This window comes from Tachysurus fulvidraco, chromosome 20, assembly GCF_022655615.1.
Source record: "Tachysurus fulvidraco isolate hzauxx_2018 chromosome 20, HZAU_PFXX_2.0, whole genome shotgun sequence".
NCBI lineage: Eukaryota > Metazoa > Chordata > Actinopteri > Siluriformes > Bagridae > Tachysurus > Tachysurus fulvidraco.
The window spans coordinates 8,055,289-8,079,231 of record NC_062537.1 but is presented as its reverse complement, the minus strand read 5'-3'; the positions used below and the strand labels follow the sequence as shown (position 1 = coordinate 8,079,231).

Here is a 23,943-nt window from a genome sequence, read left to right as displayed (position 1 = left end):
TATGATTATATCTTCCATACAGGTTATATAAGCAAGCTCCATGGTTCTGTTACTAATGATCCACTAATCACAAGATCATTTTATGCTACTGGGTTAAATCTTACTATATTCGTGCTCTTTTTTCTTTTCTTCTAACATGCTTACAATGCAGCAAATGGAAACACTGGCTGTAAGTCCAATACAGGATAAAGTTCTCTCAAATGCAGTGTTTATATTGACAGTCTTGGAAAGACTTCTAGATCAAATACATTGCATTTTATTTGCTGTAATTTATCCTGAATATATGTACAGGTGTAATATTTCTGTTTTGTTTTTTTGTTTTTTGTTGTTGTTGGGTTTTTTTTAGCAACTGGAACTTTGTCAACGTCTGTACAAACTGCACTTTCAGCTCCTGCTGCTTTTTCAGTGCTACTGTAAACTGATCAGTAAAGCCAGTGCTATCAGCTCGGTGCCTGAGGTACTGTGACCATTTCTAAACTGTATGGCACTAGCATATATGTCCAAAATAAATGCACTCAGATCATGATCTGGGTGAGCAGCACATCTGTTACATAGTGAAGAAAAATATTGAGTGACAATTTAGAAGTAGAATTTTAGCTGCCATATCTATAAAGACAACATCTCATTTTCATGTCTCTTTTTTTTCTGTTCCACAGCTAATAAACATGTCCCGTGAGCTCGGGGAGCTGAAAGCCAGTCTGCGGTTGGCAGCAGGTATAGCAAGTAATCAGGAAGTCCAGCAACATACCAGATTTCAACCCAGCTTTACCACCTCAGAGGCAGCAGTACAGGCTTTGCTTGAGTGTCTGAGGAACAGGCAGTATACTACAGCAATATGCCACATCCGCCAGTGCAGGTCACCACCCCAACATCCCCTCCACACCCCACCCAACAGACACACACACACACACACACACACACACACACACACACACTGTAATCTATTCCTATCCCACAAAACTGACTGAGATGAACTTAATGTTTATTATCAGTGTGCATTTCTATGCTTGGAAAAAGAAGATCAACATGAATTATGAAAAGTGATCTTGCACCATCCATGGAACAAGAGCTGCATGGAACAAATTATATAAATAATTAGAAACTATACATCAATAATCAACTAATAAATGCATTTACATGTTCTTAGGGTGGTTGTTATTCATGCAGGAATTCAGAAGATTTATGCCTTAAGTCATTTTTTTATATATAAGTAAGTATTAGTGCAGGGATTAGTGCAGGATTATTTATTTATTGTTGTGTGCCTCAGAGATGACAGATACAAAGAGAGATGTGTCACTCCTTTTTAGGTGCACTTTTGGGTGAACTTTTCCCATAAAGTGAATATTTTGACATTATCTAAAGAATAATGAAAGAGATGAATAGTTACAAGTTAAAAAATCTCATGTCAATCTGTTATAAATCTATAAACGACAGAGATCCTTGTGATAGAATATAGACATTCACAAGAAAATCTTTCTAGACATCTGAGAAAGCTATTTTGTCTGGTAAACAAAGAGGCTTTCTTCAGAGCATTGTAGGATGTACGCAGGCAGAAGAAACAAATTCAACACGTTGCTTAAAAGTTTGATGCAAAAAGTTCTATGTTAAGAATTTTTTCCCAATTTTAAAAAAATCCAGCAGCAACACATTAAGTTTCTATAAGTAATCTACAGTATAGGTAAACCGCACTTAATCTATAGGTAAACACTCAGAACATGTAAAAATGCAAACCTTCTAAGCTGTATAACTAAGTTGTTTTATTTCAGTAGTTTACCTTGTAAGAAGAGTGAACTTATATTTTTACATATTATCTTACATTTTTAAATGAGCAGCAAACACATCACTTTTATGCAATAAATCAAAATTTTCTCAAAACTAATAGAAACATTTTAGACAATTTGGTCTATCTCTAACCTTAGGAGGCAAAAGGAGAAGGAAAGGCAAAAGGGTTTTAAATAATCACTGAAGGTTTATGTATAAAGCTTTTTCCTTGAGAGAAGTAACACACACAACCACACATTCACACACTAGCTAAAATGAAGACGTCTAGTAGAACTCAGTTCAGAACAGATTAAGTTACTAGGCACCATATCTTCTACATTACAGAACTCCAGACTTAGTACTACTAGGCATTTAAAATGACATGCATGATTTAAACCATGTCATGGAGTTTACCTAAGACACTGTTGAACAAAGATTTTGTTGTTTCATGTTCTCCTTTTTCATTTCTTGATACAGACAGCTTTGGCCAAGTGACATCTTTGGCAACAATTCAGAGGACGAAGTCCAGACCCTGCTGAACATCTACTTCTGTCATCAGTCTCTGGGCCAGACGGGCATGTTCGCTGTGCTGGGCTCTGAGCAGGATGTGGGGCGGGTCAGCACTGAGCTGATGGAGCTCAGCAGTGAGATTCGGGATATGATCCGACGCGCTCAGGACTCCCGGCTCATCTCATCATGCTTCCCGGACTCCAGCGCTTCAGCAGTGAGTCTCTGACAGGAAGTTTGCAGCACTCCAAAGCAGCGCTGGATCCCTCCTTAGACACTCATCCCCTCCTCTACACGCACTCACTACTGCCCCCACCTGATCCAGTCCATAGCCACTGTGCTGTCTGGGAGTGCTGCAACCCTCTCACGGCTGTGTCCTACAAACTTGCACACTACTTAGGAAAAATCAGAGAATTACCCTTGATTGCATTGAATAGGAAAAAGGGGGTTCTGAGAGTGAGCTTGTCTTCAGGCTCTCAAATGTGCAGCAATTCTGGAGAAACAGAACTGTTACTGTGCGACGCTTCAGATTAAGACATGCTGTCACATCTTTATATCTTTAGGTAATTGCACTATGTTGAGCTTTTAACATTAAACATCACAAAGAAAGACTAAGTTGTGATTGCTACTGAGGACAAGTGCTGTGTGTGTGTGTGTATATATATATATATATATATATATATATATATATATATATATATATATATATATATATATATATATATATACAGCAAATTTAATTGGAACTAAATGTGTCTGCACTGTATATTGTTCATTGGGAAATGTGCAATGAAGGATAACCTTATAATAAAGAACTGGATGCCTTTCTACTGTTACTGCTTAAGAATATTCTGAGAATTGGACACACTAGGGAGCCGTTTCTCTTCGTAACTATTTTTAAGAGCCTGTTCATCACTACTTAACACGGAAATTAAGATAAACATGCACGCACACACAGGCATGCTGACATTTAGCTGCCATATAAAACAGAAACAGTAAGCTGGTAAATATCAATGTATCCAAGTGTTGGTTAATGTTAGTGACACTATTAGACCTTTTACTTTTTGAAATGTGTCGCTTTCTACTACTGTATACAGACTTGCCTCTTGCTCACTTTTATTGTCACGATATAACCAACATGCACTTTTATCTGAGAAATAGTTCCATAGTGTGTCATTCAAAACTGCCAAGCATGCATTGTTGTACTTCTAATTATTAAAACTATTTAAATTATGTGAAAAAACTAAACTAAACATTTGTACAAAGTCTAAAAGGGAGCTCTTTTCATGCAGGACACTTGTTTTGAGAACAGAAATGTGCATGCCAGCAGAGATTGTACATTGTTTTCCCTAGGGAAAAAGTCTTAGATTAGGAATTTTACACTGTGTATATAGTTTATAGTTACTTTTACAGCTTTTGTGAAGTAATTTTGTTTGGTGCTGTTAAGTGTCATGTAAAAATAAAGACTTAGCAGATTAATCATTTGTCACCTGTCTCATCTGAGTGATAACAGGCGATCCACAAATGCACATACAGTACCTGATTGTATGTGGTTGAATGTACTGTATGTGGTTATTTGTGTAAACTTCCTGGAGCTTCATGGAGTAGACACAACCGTGTGCCCTAAGTGGCATTTCTTCAAATAGTCTGTCAGCAAAACCCTTGACTCATGCTTCATCTCAGACATCTCTCCAGTCCCCCTCCATTGCTGGATCGGATATACTGCTCAGTTCTCAGTGTGAAATATGACACCATCTAATAAGTTTGCGGATGAGGTATTGGAAAGTTGCAGATAGCACGGTCAATTACCAAGTAAATAATTAAACATCCCAGTAGTAATATTACCATACACAATCATACTGGATACTTTGTTATGTGAAATAAAGTGCAAATACGTTTATATTTATCTGATATTATACATTTACAGCATTTAGCAGACACCCGTAGCCAGAGTGATTTACATCTTATTTCAATCTGTACAATGCAGGGTTAAGGGCCTTCCAATCAGTAGACCAAAACTTTTTACTAGAAACTTGTATATTATATTCATTCATTACACACAGAATGATATATTTCAAATGTTTATTTCTTTTAATTTTGATGATTATAACGGACAACTAAGGAAAATCCCAAATTCATTATCTCAGAAAATTAGAATGTTACTTAAGACCAATACAAAGAAAGAAGTTTTAGAAATCTGGGCCAACTGAAAAGTATGAACATGACATTTATGAGCAAATACCATCTGAAACATTTTAAACCAAACTTAAAATGTGTGAAACAAGCTTCCTCTGAGACATTGCAGTGCTAACCAGCCACATCTTTCCAAACTGCTTTTCATGCTGCATCACAGCATTGTAGGAGGAAACAAAGAAACTCTCCCCTTTTCCACATATGCAAGCTCACAGATGCCCAAGACTGACTAGTACTGCTATGATTGACAGGGGAGAGAGGGTGCCATCCCTCCCACCCACAGAGCATAGCCAGTTTTCCAGCGCAACACACACACACACACCTGTGTGGACTGCAATGACCTACACCAAATACACATTCTTACAGTATACATCCATGTACACAGCACCACCATAAACTGTTTACATGCTGTTTTGCACACTGTTTTTGCTCTTTGCACATGCTGTCTTTCACATTTCAGTCAAGTGCTGTTATGCACAATACATTACAATAGCAGTCTTTCTGCACATGCAATATAAAACACAGTACACTGGTCAGTGCTGCTTTTGTGTATTGTTTGCACAGGTTGAACTTTACTGTACGTAGCTGACTTAAGTCCTTAGCTCCACCTTTGTTCTATGTAGCACCATGGTCCTGGAGAAACACTGTCTCGTTTCACAGTGTACTGAAACAGCTATACAGTATATCTAGTTTCTTGACAATCATGACCTGTATGGTTTCATAGACAATTTGCACATTTGGAAAGAGAAATATCTGTTGCTCCTAGTTCCACATACAGTACATCTATACACCAGTTTCAGATCAGATGCTCCAAAAGGAAATGATACTGAACAATATAATTGTAGTCAAGCGTTTCTTACTGCGACCTCATAGACGGCAACACACAAAAGCACAAGCACCATCTGCACTCTTCCACCTGAGCTAACAGATGCTTGTGACTGGTTAGTGCACCTGTGTGTGATCTATGCCACCCAGCAAGCACAGTTACTTTTGTTTTCCAGACATAGACAGTATGGACATGGTCACAATTCAAACGCAATTATCAGAATCAGCTTTATTGCCAGGCATGTTTTCACATGCGAGGAATTTGTTTTAGTGACAATCTCCACAGTGTAACAGAATGACATATGTAGTATAGATGAAATTGTATGTACACATTTACAGGTGTGAAATGTGCAGTTTAAATAAGCATGAAATATACATATGCAAATAATATACAATATATACAATTTGTATGTACACATGTGCAATTGTGAAATGTACAGCTGAAGTAAACAAACATTCAGACAATATGTATGTACAGAGTGCAAGTATGAAATGTGCAATTGAGGTATACATAGTGCAAATATTATGTGTTCCATGGTGTTAATTGTTCAGGTGGATTGCTTGAGAGAAGAAACTGTTCCTATGTCTGGTTGTTCTGGAGTTCAGGGCTCTGTAGCGTCGACCGGATGACAACAGTTCAAAGATTGAGTGTGCTGGATGTGAGGGGTCTAGAGTGATTGACTTTGCCTTTTTGCTCACTCTGGAGGAGTACAGGTCTTGGAGAGTGGGGAGAGTTGTGCCAATGATTCGCTCAGCAGTCCGGACTACCCTCTGTAGTCTTCTGAGGTCGAATTTGGTGGCTGAGCTGAACCAAACAGTTACCGAGGTGCAGAGGATGGATTCGATGATAGCAGTGTAAAACTGTTTCAGCAAATCCTGTGGCAGGTTGAACTTCTTCAGCTGGCGAAGGAAGTACAATCTCTGCTGAGCCTTTTTCACAATGGAGTCAATGTGAATGTCCCACTTCAGGTCCTGGGAGATTGTGGTTCCCAGGAATCTGAATGACTCCACTGCTGTGACAATGCTGTCCATGATGGTTAGTGGGGGGAGAGCAGGGGGGTTTCTCCTGAAGTCCACAATCATCTCCACTGTCTTCAGCGTGTTCAGCTCCAGGTTGTTAAGGCTGCACCAGACAGACAGCCGCTCAACCTCCAGTCTGTAAGCAGACTCGTCACCGTCCAGGATGAGGTCGATCAGTGTGGTGTCGTCTGCAACCTTCAGGAGCTTGACAGATGGGTCATTAGAGGTGCAGTCATTCGTGTACAGGGAGAAGAATAGTGGGGAGAGAACACAGCCCTGGGGGGCACCAGTGCTGATGGTGCGGGTGCTTGATTTGAGTTTTCCCAGTCGCACTAGCTGCTGCCTGTCTGTCAGAAAGCTGGTGATCCACTGGCAGACAGAGGAGGGCATGGAGAGCTGGGTTAATTTGGGCTGTAGGAGTGATGGGATGATGTTGAAAGCAGAGCTGAAGTCCACAAACAGGATCCTTACACAAGTCCCTGGTCTGTCCAGATGCTGCAGAAGATAATGCAGTCCCATATTGACTGCATCATTCACAGACCCGTTTTCTCTGTAGGCAAACTGCAGGGGGTCCAGTAAGGGTCCCGTGATGTCCTTCAGGTAAGCCAAAACCAGTCTTTCAAATTTTCATGACCACAGATGTTAGAGCCACAGGTCTGTAGTCATTAAGTCCGGTGATTTTGGGTTTCTTTGGGACGGGGATGATGGTGGAGCATGAGGGTACTTCACACAGCTCCAGTGACGTGTTGAATATCCGCGTGAAGATGGGGGCCAGCTGATCAGCACAGACTTTCAGACAGGCTGGTGAAACGCTGTCTGGGCCTGGAGCCTTTCTTCTCTTGGTCTTCCTGAAGACCTGACACGCATCATCTTCACTGAACTGGATTGAAGGTGTGACTGATTCGGGGGTTACAGAAGGTGAGAATTGGGCTTTTTCAAACCTACAGTAGAACTCATACAGGTCGTCTAAAAGTTGTTGATTCACCACAGTGCTGGGGGATGGTGTCGTGTAGTTGGTGATGGCTTTCAGACCTTTCCACCCTGAAGCTGAGTCATTGGAGGAAAATTTAATTCGTAATTTTTCGGAATAATTCCTCTTTGCCACTCAGATCTCCTTTTCCAGTGTGTATTTGGCCTGTTTGTACAAGACTCTATCCCCAGTTCTGTGAGCATCCACTTTGGCCTGGCAGAGCTGGCTGAGTCTCGCAGTGAACCATGACTTATTGTTGTAGGTTAAGTGAGATCTGGTAGGAATACACAAATCCTCACAAACTGATGTATGACGTTACAGTCTCTGTGAGCTCGTCCAGGTTGGAGGCAGCAGCTTCAAAAACAGTCCAATCCATGAGAGCAAAACAGGCTTGTAGATCCTGCTGTGCTTCCTTAGTCCATCTTCTTACAGTCCTAAATACAGGCTTAGCTGCTTTTAGCTTCTGCCTGTAGGTCGGTATCAGATGAACTAAGCAGTGATCAGAGAGTCCTAGAGCTGCCCGTGGGACAGAGTGATATGCATCCTTTATTGCAGTGTAACAGTGATCCAGTGTGTTACTGTCTCTGGTGGGACATGTAACATGCTGTCTGTATTTAGGCAATTCACGTGAGAGAATCGCTTTATTAAAGTCCCCAAGAATTATTACTACAGACTAAGCACTGAGGCTGCCATTTGCGGCACCATCTTGGTTCCAACTTTGTCGCATCCATAATGTAGAGTTAAAACCCTTGGATTTGACATCCAAAACACTTCTATTAGAACCAAACTAGAAAATGCTAAAAACATGAGCATTTTGTCCAACCTTCTACACTAGCAAAACCACTATGCAAAGTGGATATTGGTTTCCCGAACATGAGCTAGTCTAGTGACATTTGAAAGCAGTGTTTATCCCAGGGATGGAAAAAAACACTCATTCGGGTGTCGTCTTATCTTGTTGGCTGACGGTGTATACACCAAAACCAACACTTCAAGATGATGTTATGCTGCAGTACCTTTTATTAAGTTTAACACATAAGAAAAATTCATATCAATATTATAAAAAGGGTTTGGGTAAAGATAATCAGACTATGTATTTGAAGCTATAGGTGGTGTCACAGGACAGCCTCTTGCCCTTGCAGCGGCCACACAGGTCCTGGCGGTGAGGACGCCGAATGTCAACGTGCCTCTGCTTTCTCTCACAGCAGCAGCGTGTTCGTGCACATACCTAAGCAGGGGAGGGGGGAGGAAAGAAATTGATGCACTGTTGGATTTGTAATATGCTCATGTTAGTTATTGTAGACACAGATACATGATTCAACTCTGATATTTTCTAAGCCTATAAAATCAAAAGAAAAGCTTCATAAAACAAGCATTACCCAACCTGACACTGAATGGATTCCACTCTATACGGGTTCAGTCCAGCCTGGCACTTCCTGCAGTGCTGCTTGAAGTAAACCTGGTAGAATATAGAGCATTAACACAAGTTACCATCTATTTGATAGGGATTTAAAGCTAAGGCCAGAAAATGTACTCCATGACAAATGCAAACCCTTGGTGGCAAGGCTTAATTCACCTCCAGTTACACTTCAAACTGCATTAAAAAGACCACTCATATATGGAAAGAGCACTGTGGATGCTGATGTACCATCCTGGACTAACACCACCACCACCACTAACTGGTAATGAAACATGAAGAGCAAAAATTAACTACTAAAAGAAACCAGAGTTAGACAGCTACATTACCTGAAATCTGTGTGGTTGATATGAATCTCCAAATCAAATTAGTGTATAAAATTGTATACATGACACTCAAATCTGCTACATCTGTGCATGAACGTTGTGAATAGTGATGCCACACTGTGCCTTCCATCGCAGTCTACAAGTGTTACAGTAAAGCCAGGAATCTAGCCATGGTGCAGTGCAGTACGTTTTCAGACTAGAGTCAGATTAACATGTTTGGCTACCTTACAGGTTCCCGAGATGCACCACACGTACGCGCTTTCCCAACGAATGTTGCACTTGCTGCAGTGATAATAGCCATATTTCTGCTCCAGGAACTAGTGGACCCAAAATAAATAAATAAATAAATAAGGTATACAATCAGAGTGCCCAAAGCATTTTAAAGTGCAAAAACGTTTAACCAACCTGGAAGTTAAACCTTGTAGGCGCGCGACTTTGGAAAGCGGCGCATTGACGCTCTTTCCCCCGCACAGATTCAGCTTCGGTCTCTGCTTTCTCTGCGCACTTTTCTTCCTCGGAGCAGCTTAGCATTGCATCCCTGTCCAATTCCTCAGCACGTGCTGGCATTGAGAAAAACCTGCGGTCAAACACCGGGGAGTAAATCGCAACCGGACGTGAGAACCGCACATTGTTCACCGGTGTGCTGGGAAGACTGGGTCTCAACGGAGAGTCCCATTTGTCCTCGCGATAATACAGCGTTTTAGGTCCCAGAGAGCACTGAACTGTGGCGTTTACTTTCGGATTCACCTGAACTCCAAACTCTTTGGTGTTGGCTTTACGCAGGCGAGGAGTTAAATTCGGGTTCACTTGCGACAAAATAGCTTTTAACTGAGCACGTTTGTAGATTTCAAAATAATCAGGAATCTCAGGCATGGCACCATAACCACCCTTTTTGTTCCAGTGCTGCTGTTTAAATTTAGGATTCCCATGGTAAAAGGGGAAATAACCAGGATATCCGCCAAAGTTATATGCAGAAAAGGTTAAGGCCTCCATCGCGATATGCGTATGTATAAACAGGAAGCCAGATGGTTATTTATTGCTCTTCTCAGTGGAAAAAGTGCAGACTGCATTGGCCTGTGACAGTGATGAGCTGATGAGGAGATTGGCAGCAGGTGCGAGGCGCGTAATGAGGCTGCGTAATAACATGGGCTCAATTCCAAATGTCTCCCTGTTGAATTTATAGTGCACTTATATAAGAGCATATAAGCCATTATTCTGTATCTCAGCTTTGTTTTGTGCAGGAACAGGAATCATTACTGAAGGGACAACAGTGAGTAATCAGTGAGACACTAGACCAGTCCACACCTTCTGGTTCACCCGTTTGCATTAAACGCGTCCTACAGAAAAGATACACTTCAGTTTTAAATCACAAGAGTCTTTAACCACTTAAAGCAAGCACAACATATTGGATGCTGTTTACACTATAAGCACGTGATGAAAAGAATTTGAATGTATTAAAACTGACAAATAATTCATTTTGTATAAAATTTTCGTAAAGTATGAAATGTTGACATTTGTGGATTCTTTTCATTTGGATTAATGAGCATAATTATGATAGAATATTTGCATGTTCTATACGAAATAATTAAATGAACCAAAATAAATGATGAAATGTGTTCACACCTCTAGGTTTGGGAATTTGATTCTCTCATTCATTCTGAGTTAGCACATTCTCTCTGTTCTTCAGGGGTTTCCTCCAGGTACTTGTTACCTCTCCCAGTCTAAAAACATGTGTTATATTCTGACTGGGATAATTTGTGCCCTGTGATGGATTGCCCCCCAGTCTAGGGTGTCCCATGCATTGTGCCCAAACTCCCATTGGATAGTCTACAGCAGGGGTGTCAAACTCAAATTCACAGTGGGCTAAAATATAAAACTGAGATAAAGTCACGGGACAAACTGAATATTTATTGAAAAATGAACTGCAACTGATATGTAATGTTCAACCTTTTTCATATGGAAACAAACTTTAGTTTTGCTTAAACACAGGATTTGGAACAACCAGAGCTTGACATTACAAACACATAAGAAATTAAATTTGAAATAAAAGACACATAAGGCCATCCTTAAAAATATTTTGGTTTGCAGTAACAGTAAAAAAAAAAGGGTCGGTAGGTAGGTCTATATATATATATATATATATATATATATATATATATATATATATATATATATATATATATATATATATATATATATATATATTAAGTTCAATGTAGAAAAAAAAAGTACAATTATAAATATACAAATAAATGTACGATTATATATATATATATATATATATATATATATATATATATATATATATATATATATATATATTTATATTAAGTTCAATGTAGAAAAAAAGTACAATTTTGGTGATGGTGATTACGTAGGTATGACTTTAAACAAATTAGCATATCGTGACGTCACTGACTGGGTCTTCAACCCGTGCCTTCGGGCGCATCATTGCAAACCTTATTTTGATCCTGGGCAGTTTTTCCAGAACTTCGTGTCAAGTTAAAGCGGTGTCGAGCTGTTTTAATGCATTTTCTTTTTAGATGTATTATGGTGCCGAACCCGTTAATATTATTTTATTGCTTTTGTATTAGTTGATTGAAGAGTAAAAAAAAAAAAGGTCAGTCTTAACGCAAATTTACAACCGGCAAGTCGGTCGGACTTAAATCGAGTCGGTCCTAAATTGATAAGGTCGGTCGGGTTACGGCAAACACAAATATTTTTAAGGATGGCATCAGTGGTGCTCATTTCGCAAACTTTGACCATATACTTTTTGACAAACTCTCCCTTATTAAAGGGCCGGGCAGATTTTGCGATCTCTGCTGCCACAATAAAACTCGCCTTTACAGCAGCTTCACTTTTTGATTTAGCTTTCATGAACATAGTCTGCCGGGAAACCAGACTTTTTTTCATCTCCGCCTTCTGGAGCTTCTGCTTTACGTCCAGGTCCTTATACTTCTCATAATGTTTCGTTTCATAGTGTCTTCTTATGTTATATACTTTCGTTACAGACACGTTAGCTCCGTTAGCACACAAGACAAACTGGTTCTTGACTGTCAACAGAATGAGGGGCGCTTGCTGTTCGTGACTTTGCGTCAATACAGTGGCAAAGCATTCTGGGATTTGTAGTATTAGCGGAGCATGCGGCTAGCCTGCTGTAATACACATTTGATATGATCTCGCGGGCCAAATATAATTTGTCACCTCTGGTCTACAAGATAATAGTTAAATAATAATAATAATAATAATTAAATAATATTAAAAATAATAGTTTGACACCTCTGGTCTACAAGATCCCCTGCAACTATGTGTAAGATAATTGGTACAGAAAATGAATGGAAGGATAAAAATCTGTACTATTGCGCAAAATTCATTGCTTAAGTATCTATAAGTGATTGGATTGCCACATCAGTACTATCAATGACACAGCCATGGACACACCATGCACCTCAGATCTTGAGCTGTTATATGAGCTCTATTGTAAAACAGCAGCCAAAAATATGAGGCTTTGCCCATAAAGCTAGTATTGTATGTGAGCTATGTCTGATGTGATTCCTTTTGTAAACTCAAAAAGAGCGTTTCTTACGTGTCTTGTGGTCAGTGGTCTGTCTGTCTAGCAGAATTCCACAATACAGTTGAATTCTTCCATTCTTTTGCATGACTACATTGCTTATATAGCCACAAAACCTTCACAGGTAACACATATAGTCTCTTATGTAGTCTGTAAAGAGAGTTTCAGCCAGGTAACACCTACCCTGCCTACAGTGTTATTTCATCCATGAAGCATACATGGGAAACATGATGAATCCAAATTTAGATTCTAGGAACATTGTATGTTTGAGTTACTAGAAAAATAGTTACAGTAGTTCAGGAGAGAATACTGACGCTAGTACACAGGCTTCATATGCTGTCTGGTGGTCAATTTTTTCCTCAAATGGCGTACAGTAACCTTCTTAAAGAAAATGCTATGCAGAGGAAAGACTCATCTGCACTGTAAGTTTATGTGGTAGCTGTTAGTTCATGTGGCTGGATGGTGCGTCACCGGGGACTGAAAATGTTTTGGCAGTTTTTTCTGAAGGGAGCAATGTGCCTTTATACATCACACTCAAGGTGGAATAATACCCTTGTACTAGAGTCTTTTAAGATCTTGCATTAAGTCTGTAATGAGCCTGACCTATTAGTTACTCAGGAGCGCTTGGTTGCACAATTCTACTCTAAAAATTACATTTACATTATTTACTATCCAGTTTCACAAAGATGGGGATGGTTTCCCTTCTGAGTCTGGTTCCAATCAAGGTTTCTTCATTATATCATCTCAGGGAGTTTTTCCTTGCCACCATCGCTGCAGGCTTACACACACACGCACACGCACACACACACACACACACACACACACACACACACACACACACATATACAGGTGCATCTCAGTAAATTGTGGAAAAGTTCATTTATTTCAATAATTTAACTCAAATAGTGAAACTTGTGTATTATATAAATTCAGTACACATAGACTGAAGTAGTTTCAGTCTTTGGTTCTTCTAATCGTGATGATTTTGGCTCACAAATCCACCAATTCAAAAAATTAGAATACTTAATAAGACCAATAAAAAAAACAGTTTTAGTGAATTGTATGTTCATTTACTGTATATGTACCTTATACTTGGTATAGGGGCTCCTTTTGCTCTAATTACTGCCTCAATTTGGCATGGCATGGTGATAAGTCTGTGGCACTGCTGAGGTGGTATGGAAGCCCAGGTGTCTTTGACAGTGGCCTTCAGCTCATCTGCATTTTTTTGGTCTCTTGTTTCTCATTTTCCTCTTGACAAAACCGATAGATTCTCTATGGGGTTCAGGTCTGGTGAGTTTGCCGGCCAGTCAAGCTCACCAACACCATGGTCTTTTAGCCAACTTTTGGTGCTTTTGGCAGTGTGGGCAGGTGCCAAATCCTGCTGGAAAATGAAATCAGCATCTTTAAAAAGCTGGTCAACAGAAGGAAGCTTGAAGTGCTCTAAAATCTCTTGGTAAATATGTGCAGTGACTTTGGTTTGGATACAGTGGACCAACACCAGCAGATGACATTGCACCCCAAATCATCACAGACTGGAGAAATTTAACACTGGACTTCAAGCAACTTGGCTATGAGCTTGTCCACCTTCCTCCAGACTCTAGGACCTTGCTTTTCAAATGAAATACAAACCTGCTCTCATCTGAAAAGACGACTTTGGACCACTGGGCAACAGTCCAGTTCTTCTTCTCCTTAGCCCAGATGATACGCCTCTGAAGTGTGGTGACTCTTGATGCCTTGACACCAGCCTCAGTCTATTCCTTGTGAAGTTCAGCAAAATTCTTGAGTCGATTTTGCTTTACAAGCCTCTCAAAACTGCGGTTCTCTCGGTTGGTTGTGCATCTGTTTCTTCCACACTTTTTCCTTCCACTCAACTTTTTGATAACATGCTTGGATACAGCACAATGTGAACAGCCAGCTTCTTTGGCAATGAATGTTTGGCTTACCCTCCCTGTGAAGGGTGTCAATGATTGTCTTCTGGAAAACTGTCAGATCAGCTGTCTTCCCCATGATTGTGTAGCCTAGTCAACCAAATTGAGTGACCATTTTGAAACCTTTGGTCTAAGGAAACATTTTCAGGTGTTTTGGGTTGATAAGCTAATCTGCCTGTCACCATATTAATTTTTTTTGTTAAATGTAAGCCAAAATCAGCACAATTAAAAGAACCAAAGACTCTGTGTGTACTGAATTTATATAATACACAAGTTTTTCTATTTGAGTTGAATTACTGAAATAAACGAACTTTTCCACAACATTCTAATTTACTGAGATGCACCTGTATATATATATATATATATATATATATATATATATATATATATATATATATATATATATATATATACTGTATACTGTATATACTGTATATGCAGTAATAAGCCACACATATGTCCTATCCCTTATCTTAGTTCACCTGGGCCTTTATTGCTTTATTGGCTTAGTTTACCTTGGTTGTTCTAATACAAATTTTCTTTATTACTACTTTCCCTGTTTACGTTTGATAATAAAAGCATCCCAGAAAACAAGTTTTATAACCCCAAGAATGAGGTAGGATTCAGGCCTACCATCGTGTCAATGTCACCCAGCTATTGCATACATATTTACATATACTGATGCTTATAATAATGTCAGATGAACTTAGTGCCCTGAAAACTTGAGCTTTCTGCTTCAGCTGTCTAATAATATCAGGACAGGGAACATGAGGTTATAAGCGTTTACATACAACCCTGTTGATCTTCTCTGCTTTATTTGACCTGATAACACAAGAGCAGCTTGTGACGAAGCAGCTTTCAATTATAATCATTTGTTTAGTGCTAACTACAATCCTGAGCAGGACCAAATAGCCACTAAAGATAAATAAATGAATTCAGAGCTGTTTGCTGAGGGCAAGCAGATGTACAGTAAAGGTTAAACACTGTCTTTCTTCAGACCAGTGTATAAAAACATTATAAAACATCATGTTGATTATTATTTGAGCATTAATTCAGCACAGAGAAGTGGCGATTTGTAATTTTTTTTATTGTTATTTTTAAAAGGGATGAAGCTAAAACCAGCTCGTGTATAAAATTGGATAAAAGACTTATTTGCAGTTTAGGTGAAAATGAGGATCTGAAACCAAGAAAGCTTCATTAAACATCTTAAATGCATCAGGCAGTAAAGCTGGGGATAATGAGCTAAAATGGCCTGTTTGTTTGCAGGTAGGTTTAGTAATTACCCCATTACCTTCTCTAAAATTTGCCTGCAGGACAACGCTGCGCTTGGATACCGCTTTACGCGTGCACTGTCCGGTTAATGATTGACAGCTACACTACCAGTAGAAAAGGACAAAGCGAACATTAACTCTTACAGTTAGAGAGCTTAACTTTCCCTGCATGGTTTTAATCGGATGGACATCCTAAGAACAGCAATGTGTGTTCGCAATCTGTGGCTGTTGCTGATTTTCGGTTCATGCGCTTTTTGGAAGCGGACCGTGGCGGAACCAGGCGCCGGGATGCGCACGTGGGAGAGGTTCAGTAAACTGCCTTATCCAGAAGATAAGGCATTTTTGTACGACACGTTCCCCCAGGGCTTCATATGGGCCGTGGGCACCGCCGCATATCAAGTGGAGGGCGCATGGCAAAAGGACGGTAAGGGCAAGTCGGTCTGGGACACGTTCACTCGCGCCGGGAGTCGCGTGGTCACGGGAGACGTGGGCAGTGACAGCTACCACAACTTGGCTGGAGACCTGCGCGCGCTCCAGCAGCTCGGCGTCACGCATTACCGCTTCTCTTTGTCCTGGCCGCGGATATTCGCCAATGGCACGAAAAGTACTTACAACGCAAAGGGGGTTGAATATTACAAGAGTCTCATCCTTGGACTGAAGAGAATCCGAGTGGAGCCCGTGGTGACTCTGTATCACTGGGATTTACCGGACAGCCTGCAGAACGCATACGGAGGATGGAGCAACTCTGTGCTTGTGGATCTGTTCAGGGATTACGCAGAATTTTGCTTTCAAACCTTCGGATCAGATGTAAAGTTTTGGATCACAATGGACAATCCGTTTGTCGTGGCCTGGCACGGATATGGGACTGGAGTTGTGGCACCTGGGATAAAAAACAATCCAGATTTACCTTTTAGAGTTGGTCATAATCTATTAAAGGTAATAAAAATGCAGTGAACACACATAATGCAGTGCAAAATCAGGATATTACTCAGCTGTTCTGAGGATGCTGTGTTCATTATGGTACAGACCTCATCTGTTTATGACCTGATACTCAAATCCTCTCAATAATAACAAGCTTCTGTTGTCCAGTAATTTCAAAAAGCAGAGCAGAAAGGGATCCTGCTCTCAAGTTGTGACAACATACCATTACTTGCAAGATCTGTGTTGTGTTAAATTAATAAAATAAAATTCTATTAATATGAAAATGTAAATAATGTAGTAATACTACTACTACTACTACTACTACTACTACTAATAATAATAATAATACCATACCTCAGTGGATGAATAATATTGTTATATATATATATATATGTATATGTATGTATGTATGTATTAAACATTGGCATGGTCATGTTACATATTCTTTTAGTGTGTACAGAGGGTGAGCTACAGGGTTTGTGTGGGTCTGATCCCCTCTATTTAAAACCTTGACACCCCCCCCCCCAAATGAGGCATAGACAAAAGGCTGAAAAAGTTACCAAACTATGCATTATTTATTATTTATGTATGTATGTATGTATTTTAACTGTCAAGCCAGCTGCAATAGACAGCAAACTGCATGTAACAATATACACTTCAACTTTTCAGTAATCTTCACTTGGCCATGCTTTGGACCTACTGAATAATGTATCAAGTTTAGAATTTTTTCCAAGTTCACGTGGGCCAAATGGGTTTGTGTTTTCATGTTTGAGGTTTCAGGTTTGTCCACCATAACGCCTCCTTCTGATCAGCAGAGCAAATATACATGCTGTTTCAGGTTTGTCCACCATAATGCCTCCTTCTGATCAGCAGAGCAAATATACATGCTTTTGGCGCAGTTAGGTTCCCACTCACAACTTTTCTGCTCTGTATTCTACAACCTCTGCTGATCCTGGGAGTTAAAATAGTTAGAGCTCATTTTGAATTTTGAATGGAAATATCATGATACATACATAAAACAACTAAATCATTTCACCAGTGTTTTAATTGTGATGTTTGAGACATCAATATTCTGGCTCATGTCCAATTAGCACTCTGTGAATCTATTAAGTAAAATGTTTAACAGGTTTATACAGTGATTGTGTACACCATATATGACACTAGTATATTATGTAATAAATGAGATCTGTTCTCATGCAGTCTGTAAAATTATGATGAACTGTCTTCTGACCAATTTTGATCTCACTGTCCTACACCAGGCTCATGCTGCAGCATGGCATGTATATGATGAGCACTATCGTGCCCAACAAGGAGGGAGAGTGTCTATAGCGCTGGCTTCCCACTGGATCAAACCAAGCAGGACGAGTCAGGAGAGCCGACAGGCTTGTCAGTGCTCGCTGAACTTTGTGCTGGGTTGGTTTGCTCATCCCCTGTTTGTAAATGGAGATTACCCACCATGCATGAAGAACAACCTCACACAGAGACTACCAACATTTACCCAGGCAGAGAAGGAGTATGTTAATGGAACAGCTGATTTCTTTGCCCTGTCTCATGGACCTGCTCTTAGTTTCCAATTGATTAATGACAGCCTGCGCTTCGGACAGATTGAGGATCTGGATCTACGCATGCTGCTATTCTGGGTTCACTCAGAGTATAACAGGCCTCCAATCTTTGTAGTAGAAAGTGGCTGGTTCGTCAATGGCAACACCAAGACAAAGGATGCTAAGCACATGTATTACCTCAAACGTTTCCTAGTGGAGACTCTGAAGGGTAGGTGAAGGGGAGCAGAAATGTACTTTAATAGCCTAAATATGGCTCACAGCTTTTGGAATTCTGACTTTGACTGACTCTTGTCAACATTCTGTCATTGGCTGAGTAGTAAGAAAGAACAGTAAAGATTTATTTGACTCATTCTAGCTAACAACCCCAATAATCTCTACACCCTTACAACACCTCATAGTATTTTTTACCAACAAAAGCTTAAATTCCACAGTAAATATTTTGCTAATAAAAAATCAGACTACAGAAGAGTAACAGTACTGTACATGCTCACAATATACTGCTAAAATAATACTTTTCCAAATTCATATTCAGAGATTTCACTTTTTTTCATCATATTTATTTCTATTTCCACAAGCCATTGTGTTGTATCAACACTTGTCATGAATCTGATTGTGTACCAGTCCAACAGTAGACATGTGTGAATAACCAGAACCTAGGCTACTTAGTATACACGATTTGTATAAAGCCCCATAAAGTAACTAATTAAAATGTCACACTCTATTCATCCATGGACACACAGTGATGTACTTTCTTCTTGTTACTGATTCTTTTCAGCAATTCGACTGGATAAAGTGAATGTGTTTGGATACACCGCCTGGTCATTGCTCGATGGCTTTGAGTGGCATAGGGAGTATGGAATACGCCGTGGTCTTTACTACGTAGACTTCAAATCTGATCACCTGACGAGAGAGCCAAAGACCTCAGCCATGTTTTACAGCAAACTGATTGAGAAGAATGGCTTCCCTCAGCTCCCAGAGAACAGGCCTCTTGTTGGAGTTTTCCCTTGTGATTTCACATGGGGAGTAGCTGCAAATTCCATACAGGTAAAGGTGATTTCTTTAAGAACTTGTGCTCACCTGCAATACCTTATTTACAGAAAAAAAAATCTCTTACTAACTATATCACTTCACTTTCTAGTACACTTTTTTTTTATTTGAAATCATTCTAAAATGAAAAATTTTTTATTATTTATGGTGACTGTTTTTATTGTTCGTTACACATTTATTTAATTATAGTTCATTTAGATGAAGTGTCGTTATATACTTAATATTATGGCCGTGCACACAGCAAGCATTTTATTTTTATATATTATTATTATTATTATTATTATTATTATTATTGTTATCATCATTAAAATTTTTTATAATTATTTATTATATTATTATTGCACAAAATCATTAATAAAAAAGAAAGCAAATGAAAAGTTCAGAAACAGTCAATTTAAGGGTTGATTAAGATTAATGTTAAGTCTATTTTAAGACACTTAAGATACTGTTTAAGGCACATTGTTATCAGATGTTATTAGAGTTTCTTGTGTTGTAAAAGACTTTGTTGAACGCCCCAATTAGGTCTTCTGTAAAACACACATTAACCATAACTTCCGTATACTTTGATCTAGTGAAGAGCTGAAAAACAAACTTCTGACTCTTATTTTCTAAGTTTATGGTATTCTATTAAACCACCAGGCTTCAGCACTAGTTAATTATACGCAACATATTAGGGCAAACTGTAACTTTAAAGTGACATATTGAGTGTGTTAAAAGTTGTTTGACACTAAGGGGAAGTCCATTTTACATTTAGAATGTGCTTAATGAGTATGTTTCTAAAATGTTCTGATGTCTAGGATATGTTGGCAATAATTTGTTTAAAAGCATAATGTTGGCCAGTGAATCCCATCAGCAACCTGTTGAAACTGTCTGCCTGTCTGTACGTATGTGTTGAGATTGAGGTGTAACTGCTTCCAGAGTAGCTCTTCTACAGTTAGATCATGTTATCCTTGAGCACATGCACATAAAATCTAAATTAACAGTATGTAAACAGCACTGAACATACAAAATTTAACAAAATCAATGCATCCTTAATTGTAAAATCCTAAACGTCTTCATTCCATATATGTTAGATAATGAATGTTATTAGTTTGCATGTAAATATACTCACTACTGATGTGGGCTGAACTTTATTTGTTTTCAGAGTTTGATTTTACTCTAAATACGGACCCTTGTAGCATACAGTTTGCTCACCTCACTGACCCTATTTGTCATTATGGCGTTATGTCAGTAGAAAGATTCAAAGGTCGGAAAGGAGAGCCCAGTGTCTGTGCATGATCCTGGGCTGTTTGCCTGTGACCTAGATTCTTTTCCAAATACTAACTCGATGCAGAATGCACTCTAATCTATAACAGTGATGAGAACTTGATGCTATACAGTTATAATTTTACAATGCTTATTTAATACGAAATGAATGAATTAAACTAATTTGTAGTCAGTTCATGTCTGGACAATCAATGCCAAACCACACCGACATTTTTTACACAAAGTACAGATGAGTGACACATACACTATTATGAGTCAATTCAATTTAATTCAATTTATTTGTATAGTGCTACATGGCCAAAAGTTTGCTTCTTCGCTCTGTACAGGGCACTTACACACACTCTTACATGTTGACAATGGCAAACAACAGTTTGTTTTTATGGACCTTGGTGTGTTATGCTGGAACAGGTTTGGGCTTGTTAGGTCACGTGAAGGGAAATCAAAATTCTACAGAGTACAAAGAAATCCTATACAATTGTGTGTTTTCAGTCTTATTGCAATATTTTGAGGAAGGTCCTAATACAATGAAAAACAACATAAAGTATTTTAATATGGTGCTAATTTACCAGAACAGATAGTAGCAGCTACTTTGTCGTTAACATTTTCAAAATCTTTCCTTTATTTTTACTCCGGCATTACTGGCCCTTGTGAGCAAGCACTGATATGATAGTATTGTCATTGCCCACTCCTTCTGTAAAGGCAATACCATATTGTTAACAGCATTCTCATACAGTACTTCACAGAATTCTTGTGCCCTGTGGATGGGGACATTGTCATCTTGACATTGTCAACGTAATCAGAATAGAAATGTTTTATCATAAAATGAAGGTGATCATATAATAGAGCCATACGTTTTTTCTTTTACTTGTCTGTATATTGGAGTTTGGGTTTTTAGTTCTTATTATAATATTCTAATATAATTTTAATATGCTAATGGTTTGAATGTACGTATATATTAACAGGTTGATACCACACCTATGCAGTTTGTTGACTCAAATGTGTATGTCTGGAACATGTCAGCCAATGGAAAACTGAAAAAGCTCGAGGGTGTGGAAGTTCCCATGCACAGAAGGCGCCATTGTGCTGACTTTGCTGCAATTCGGCAACAAGTATCAGAAATCAAACACATGCGTGTTTCCCATTTCCACTTCTCCCTCAACTGGTCCTCTATAATCCCTACAGGCCGTGTATCAGAGGCTAACAACACTTTGCTAAGCTATTACCACTGCTTTGTTAGTGAACTCCGGAGGGCCAACATCACCCCAGTGGTCACTCTTTGGCACCACACTGGAAAACTCTCGAGTCTGCCTGTACCACTGGAGAACAACAGAGGTTGGCAAAGTGAAGAGACAGTGCAGGCCTTTGCTAGATATGCTAGACTGTGCTTTCAAAGGCTTGGGGATCACGTTAAGTTATGGATCACACTGAACGAACCTAATGACGAAGACCTTGGCTATGCAGTCGGCCATCAGTTGCTTCGTGCCCATGCTCTAGCCTGGCGTGTGTATGACAGTGAGTTTCGCCAGTCACAAGGTGGTAAAGCCTCTTTGGTGCTGCATATGGACTGGGTTGAACCTGCTTTCTCTTTCAACCGAGAAGACATGGCCCCTGCAAAGCGAGTTCTGGATCTACGTGTGGGATGGTTTGCAGAACCCATCTTTGGCAGTGGAGACTATCCACCAGTGATGCGCCAGTGGCTACAGCAGCGAAACCCTATCGACCTGTTCAACTACCACCTACCCACATTCAGTGAAGAGGATCGACAACTAGTCAAAGGCACCTATGACTTCTTTGCCCTCAGCCATTTTACAACCTCCATGGTGTATGATGAAGTGGAGGATAAGTACTTGTTCAAGGACACATTAGAGGTACAGCTGATTTCAGATGTAACCTGGATAATGTCTCCAAGGCGTAACTCTCCAGTGGTTCCTTGGGGTTTACGCAAAGCCCTAAACTGGGTTGCTTTTCATTACAAAAGTGTTCCAATTTATGTCATGGCCAATGGGGTCCAAGAAGACATAGCCAGATTCAGAGACAGTCTACGGGTTTACTATCTGTACAACTATATCAATGAAGCCTTAAAAGGTAAGATCATTACTACTGTGAAATATATTTTAATATTAGGTATTCAGGGTGTAAAATGAATAAAAATAGAACATAAAAGCTGTAATATTTTGAGGCTGTTTGATGAGGGATGGTTCACTCTGTACTACTGGAGTACACAAAGTTTACATCAGAAGACAAACACCATCAAAGCCAATTAATCATTACACAGCACAGTACAGGCTTAGTTCACTGACCTCCAGTGAGCCTCTGAACACTGATGTTAGCAACAGAGACATTTCACAATCGCATATGGCCTATATTGGGAAAATATTTGAACTACAACTTAGTATATTTCTTATCTTGTTTATTTGCTAACAATCTAGTTATATCAACATAACTCAGGCCAGGTTAGAGCTTATTAATTGTTTCTCAACTGTCTGTTTTCTTTTTCAGCATACGCACTGGATGGGGTCAATTTGAGAGGCTACTTTGCCTATGCGTTTAACGACCAGCGTGACCCAGGCTTTGGCATGTATGGCCACGTGGATGCAGAGAACATAATGAAATCGTCTCTAACCCACTACAGAAAAATTATTGACAATAATGGGTTCCCAGTCCCCGGTAGTTCTCCACAACATTGTCCCCACATCACTGAACACTCACCTGTGTGTCATGTGTTGGCCAAGCGCACTGTTGTGGGTTTCATCTCTTTGGTTGCTTCTGCCATGCTTGTTACTGTGGGTGTTGTTATATACTATTGCACAAAGAGACCCAAATAACCAAGAGTCTGTGATATGGATATTACTTAAATTAACCCAGAATGAAATGTGAAACTCATTTTAGTTGTTTTTTAGTTTATAGAATTCTTTATCAAACCCTGACTATTTGTGTGTGTATACACACAACTAAGACACATATTTGCAATCCCATCAATGCTGCGTGCTTAATATGAAGTGCTCAGAGGTGTCACAAGTGGCTTCTCAACCGGCATAGACTATATAATCCAAAAATTCACACAGCCCCTAATTTCCATTTGTGTCCTAGAATGATCATGATATGTGTTAGCTTGTATATTTTGTAGAGAAAACATGCAGCACTTTAATAGTTGTATCTATTGTTCTGAATATCTGTATTGAATTTATTACATGAAAAAAGTTTTTTTTTATAGAAGAATTTTTTTTATGTTGTTGCTGTCATATTTTGTGAAAAATTCTGTATATAAAAAACCTCCCCCCAAAAATAAAGACGTACTGCACTCCACTTAAAGTAGAAAAAATAACTTGTCACACTGATTCAAGGTTCAAATATTTGAGGG

The 23,943-nt window shown here is 39.3% G+C and overlaps 3 protein-coding genes across 19 annotated transcripts in view; 2 read left to right on the top strand and 1 right to left on the bottom strand.

Moving 5' to 3' along the window:
- The window catches only part of fryb (furry homolog b (Drosophila)), a 63,951-nt gene extending 60,204 nt beyond the window's left edge, over window positions 1–3,747 (top strand). For 13 of the 16 annotated variants that reach the window (XM_027138750.2, XM_027138733.2, XM_047804806.1 and 10 more), the window contains 4 exons: window positions 152–169; window positions 347–457; window positions 657–856; window positions 2,239–3,747. In XM_027138750.2, the coding sequence (XP_026994551.1) occupies window positions 152–169; window positions 347–457; window positions 657–856; window positions 2,239–2,497 (588 nt within the window). In that variant the 3' untranslated portion in view covers window positions 2,498–3,747. The remainder of the gene's footprint in view (window positions 1–151; window positions 170–346; window positions 458–656; window positions 857–2,238) is intronic. The other 3 variants (XM_027138765.2, XM_027138697.2, XM_047804807.1) reach the window with 2 other exon arrangements.
- A 4,523-nt stretch (window positions 3,748–8,270) lies between these two features.
- Window positions 8,271–10,068, bottom strand: zar1l (zygote arrest 1-like). 2 transcript variants are annotated; one of them, XM_027137627.2, is made up of 4 exons: window positions 9,422–10,068; window positions 9,241–9,333; window positions 8,653–8,732; window positions 8,271–8,501 (listed from the first exon to the last, which is right to left on the bottom strand). In XM_027137627.2, the coding sequence occupies exons 1-4, from the start codon at window positions 10,007–10,009 to the stop codon at window positions 8,363–8,365; spliced, it is 900 nt and encodes a 299-aa protein (XP_026993428.2). In that variant the 5' UTR covers window positions 10,010–10,068; the 3' UTR covers window positions 8,271–8,362. The 2 variants fall into 2 exon arrangements, with proteins under 2 accessions (XP_026993428.2, XP_026993418.2); XM_027137617.2 differs by having other exon boundaries at window positions 8,658–8,732; window positions 9,422–10,066.
- Window positions 10,069–15,837: 5,769 nt separating this feature from the next.
- kl (klotho) lies at window positions 15,838–23,888 on the top strand. The gene is made up of 5 exons (XM_027139216.2): window positions 15,838–16,722; window positions 17,967–18,477; window positions 19,045–19,313; window positions 21,545–22,667; window positions 23,082–23,888. Exons 1-5 carry the CDS (start codon window positions 15,970–15,972, stop codon window positions 23,405–23,407), a joined length of 2,982 nt encoding a protein of 993 aa, XP_026995017.1. The 5' UTR covers window positions 15,838–15,969; the 3' UTR covers window positions 23,408–23,888.
- Window positions 23,889–23,943: the final 55 nt, after the last annotated feature.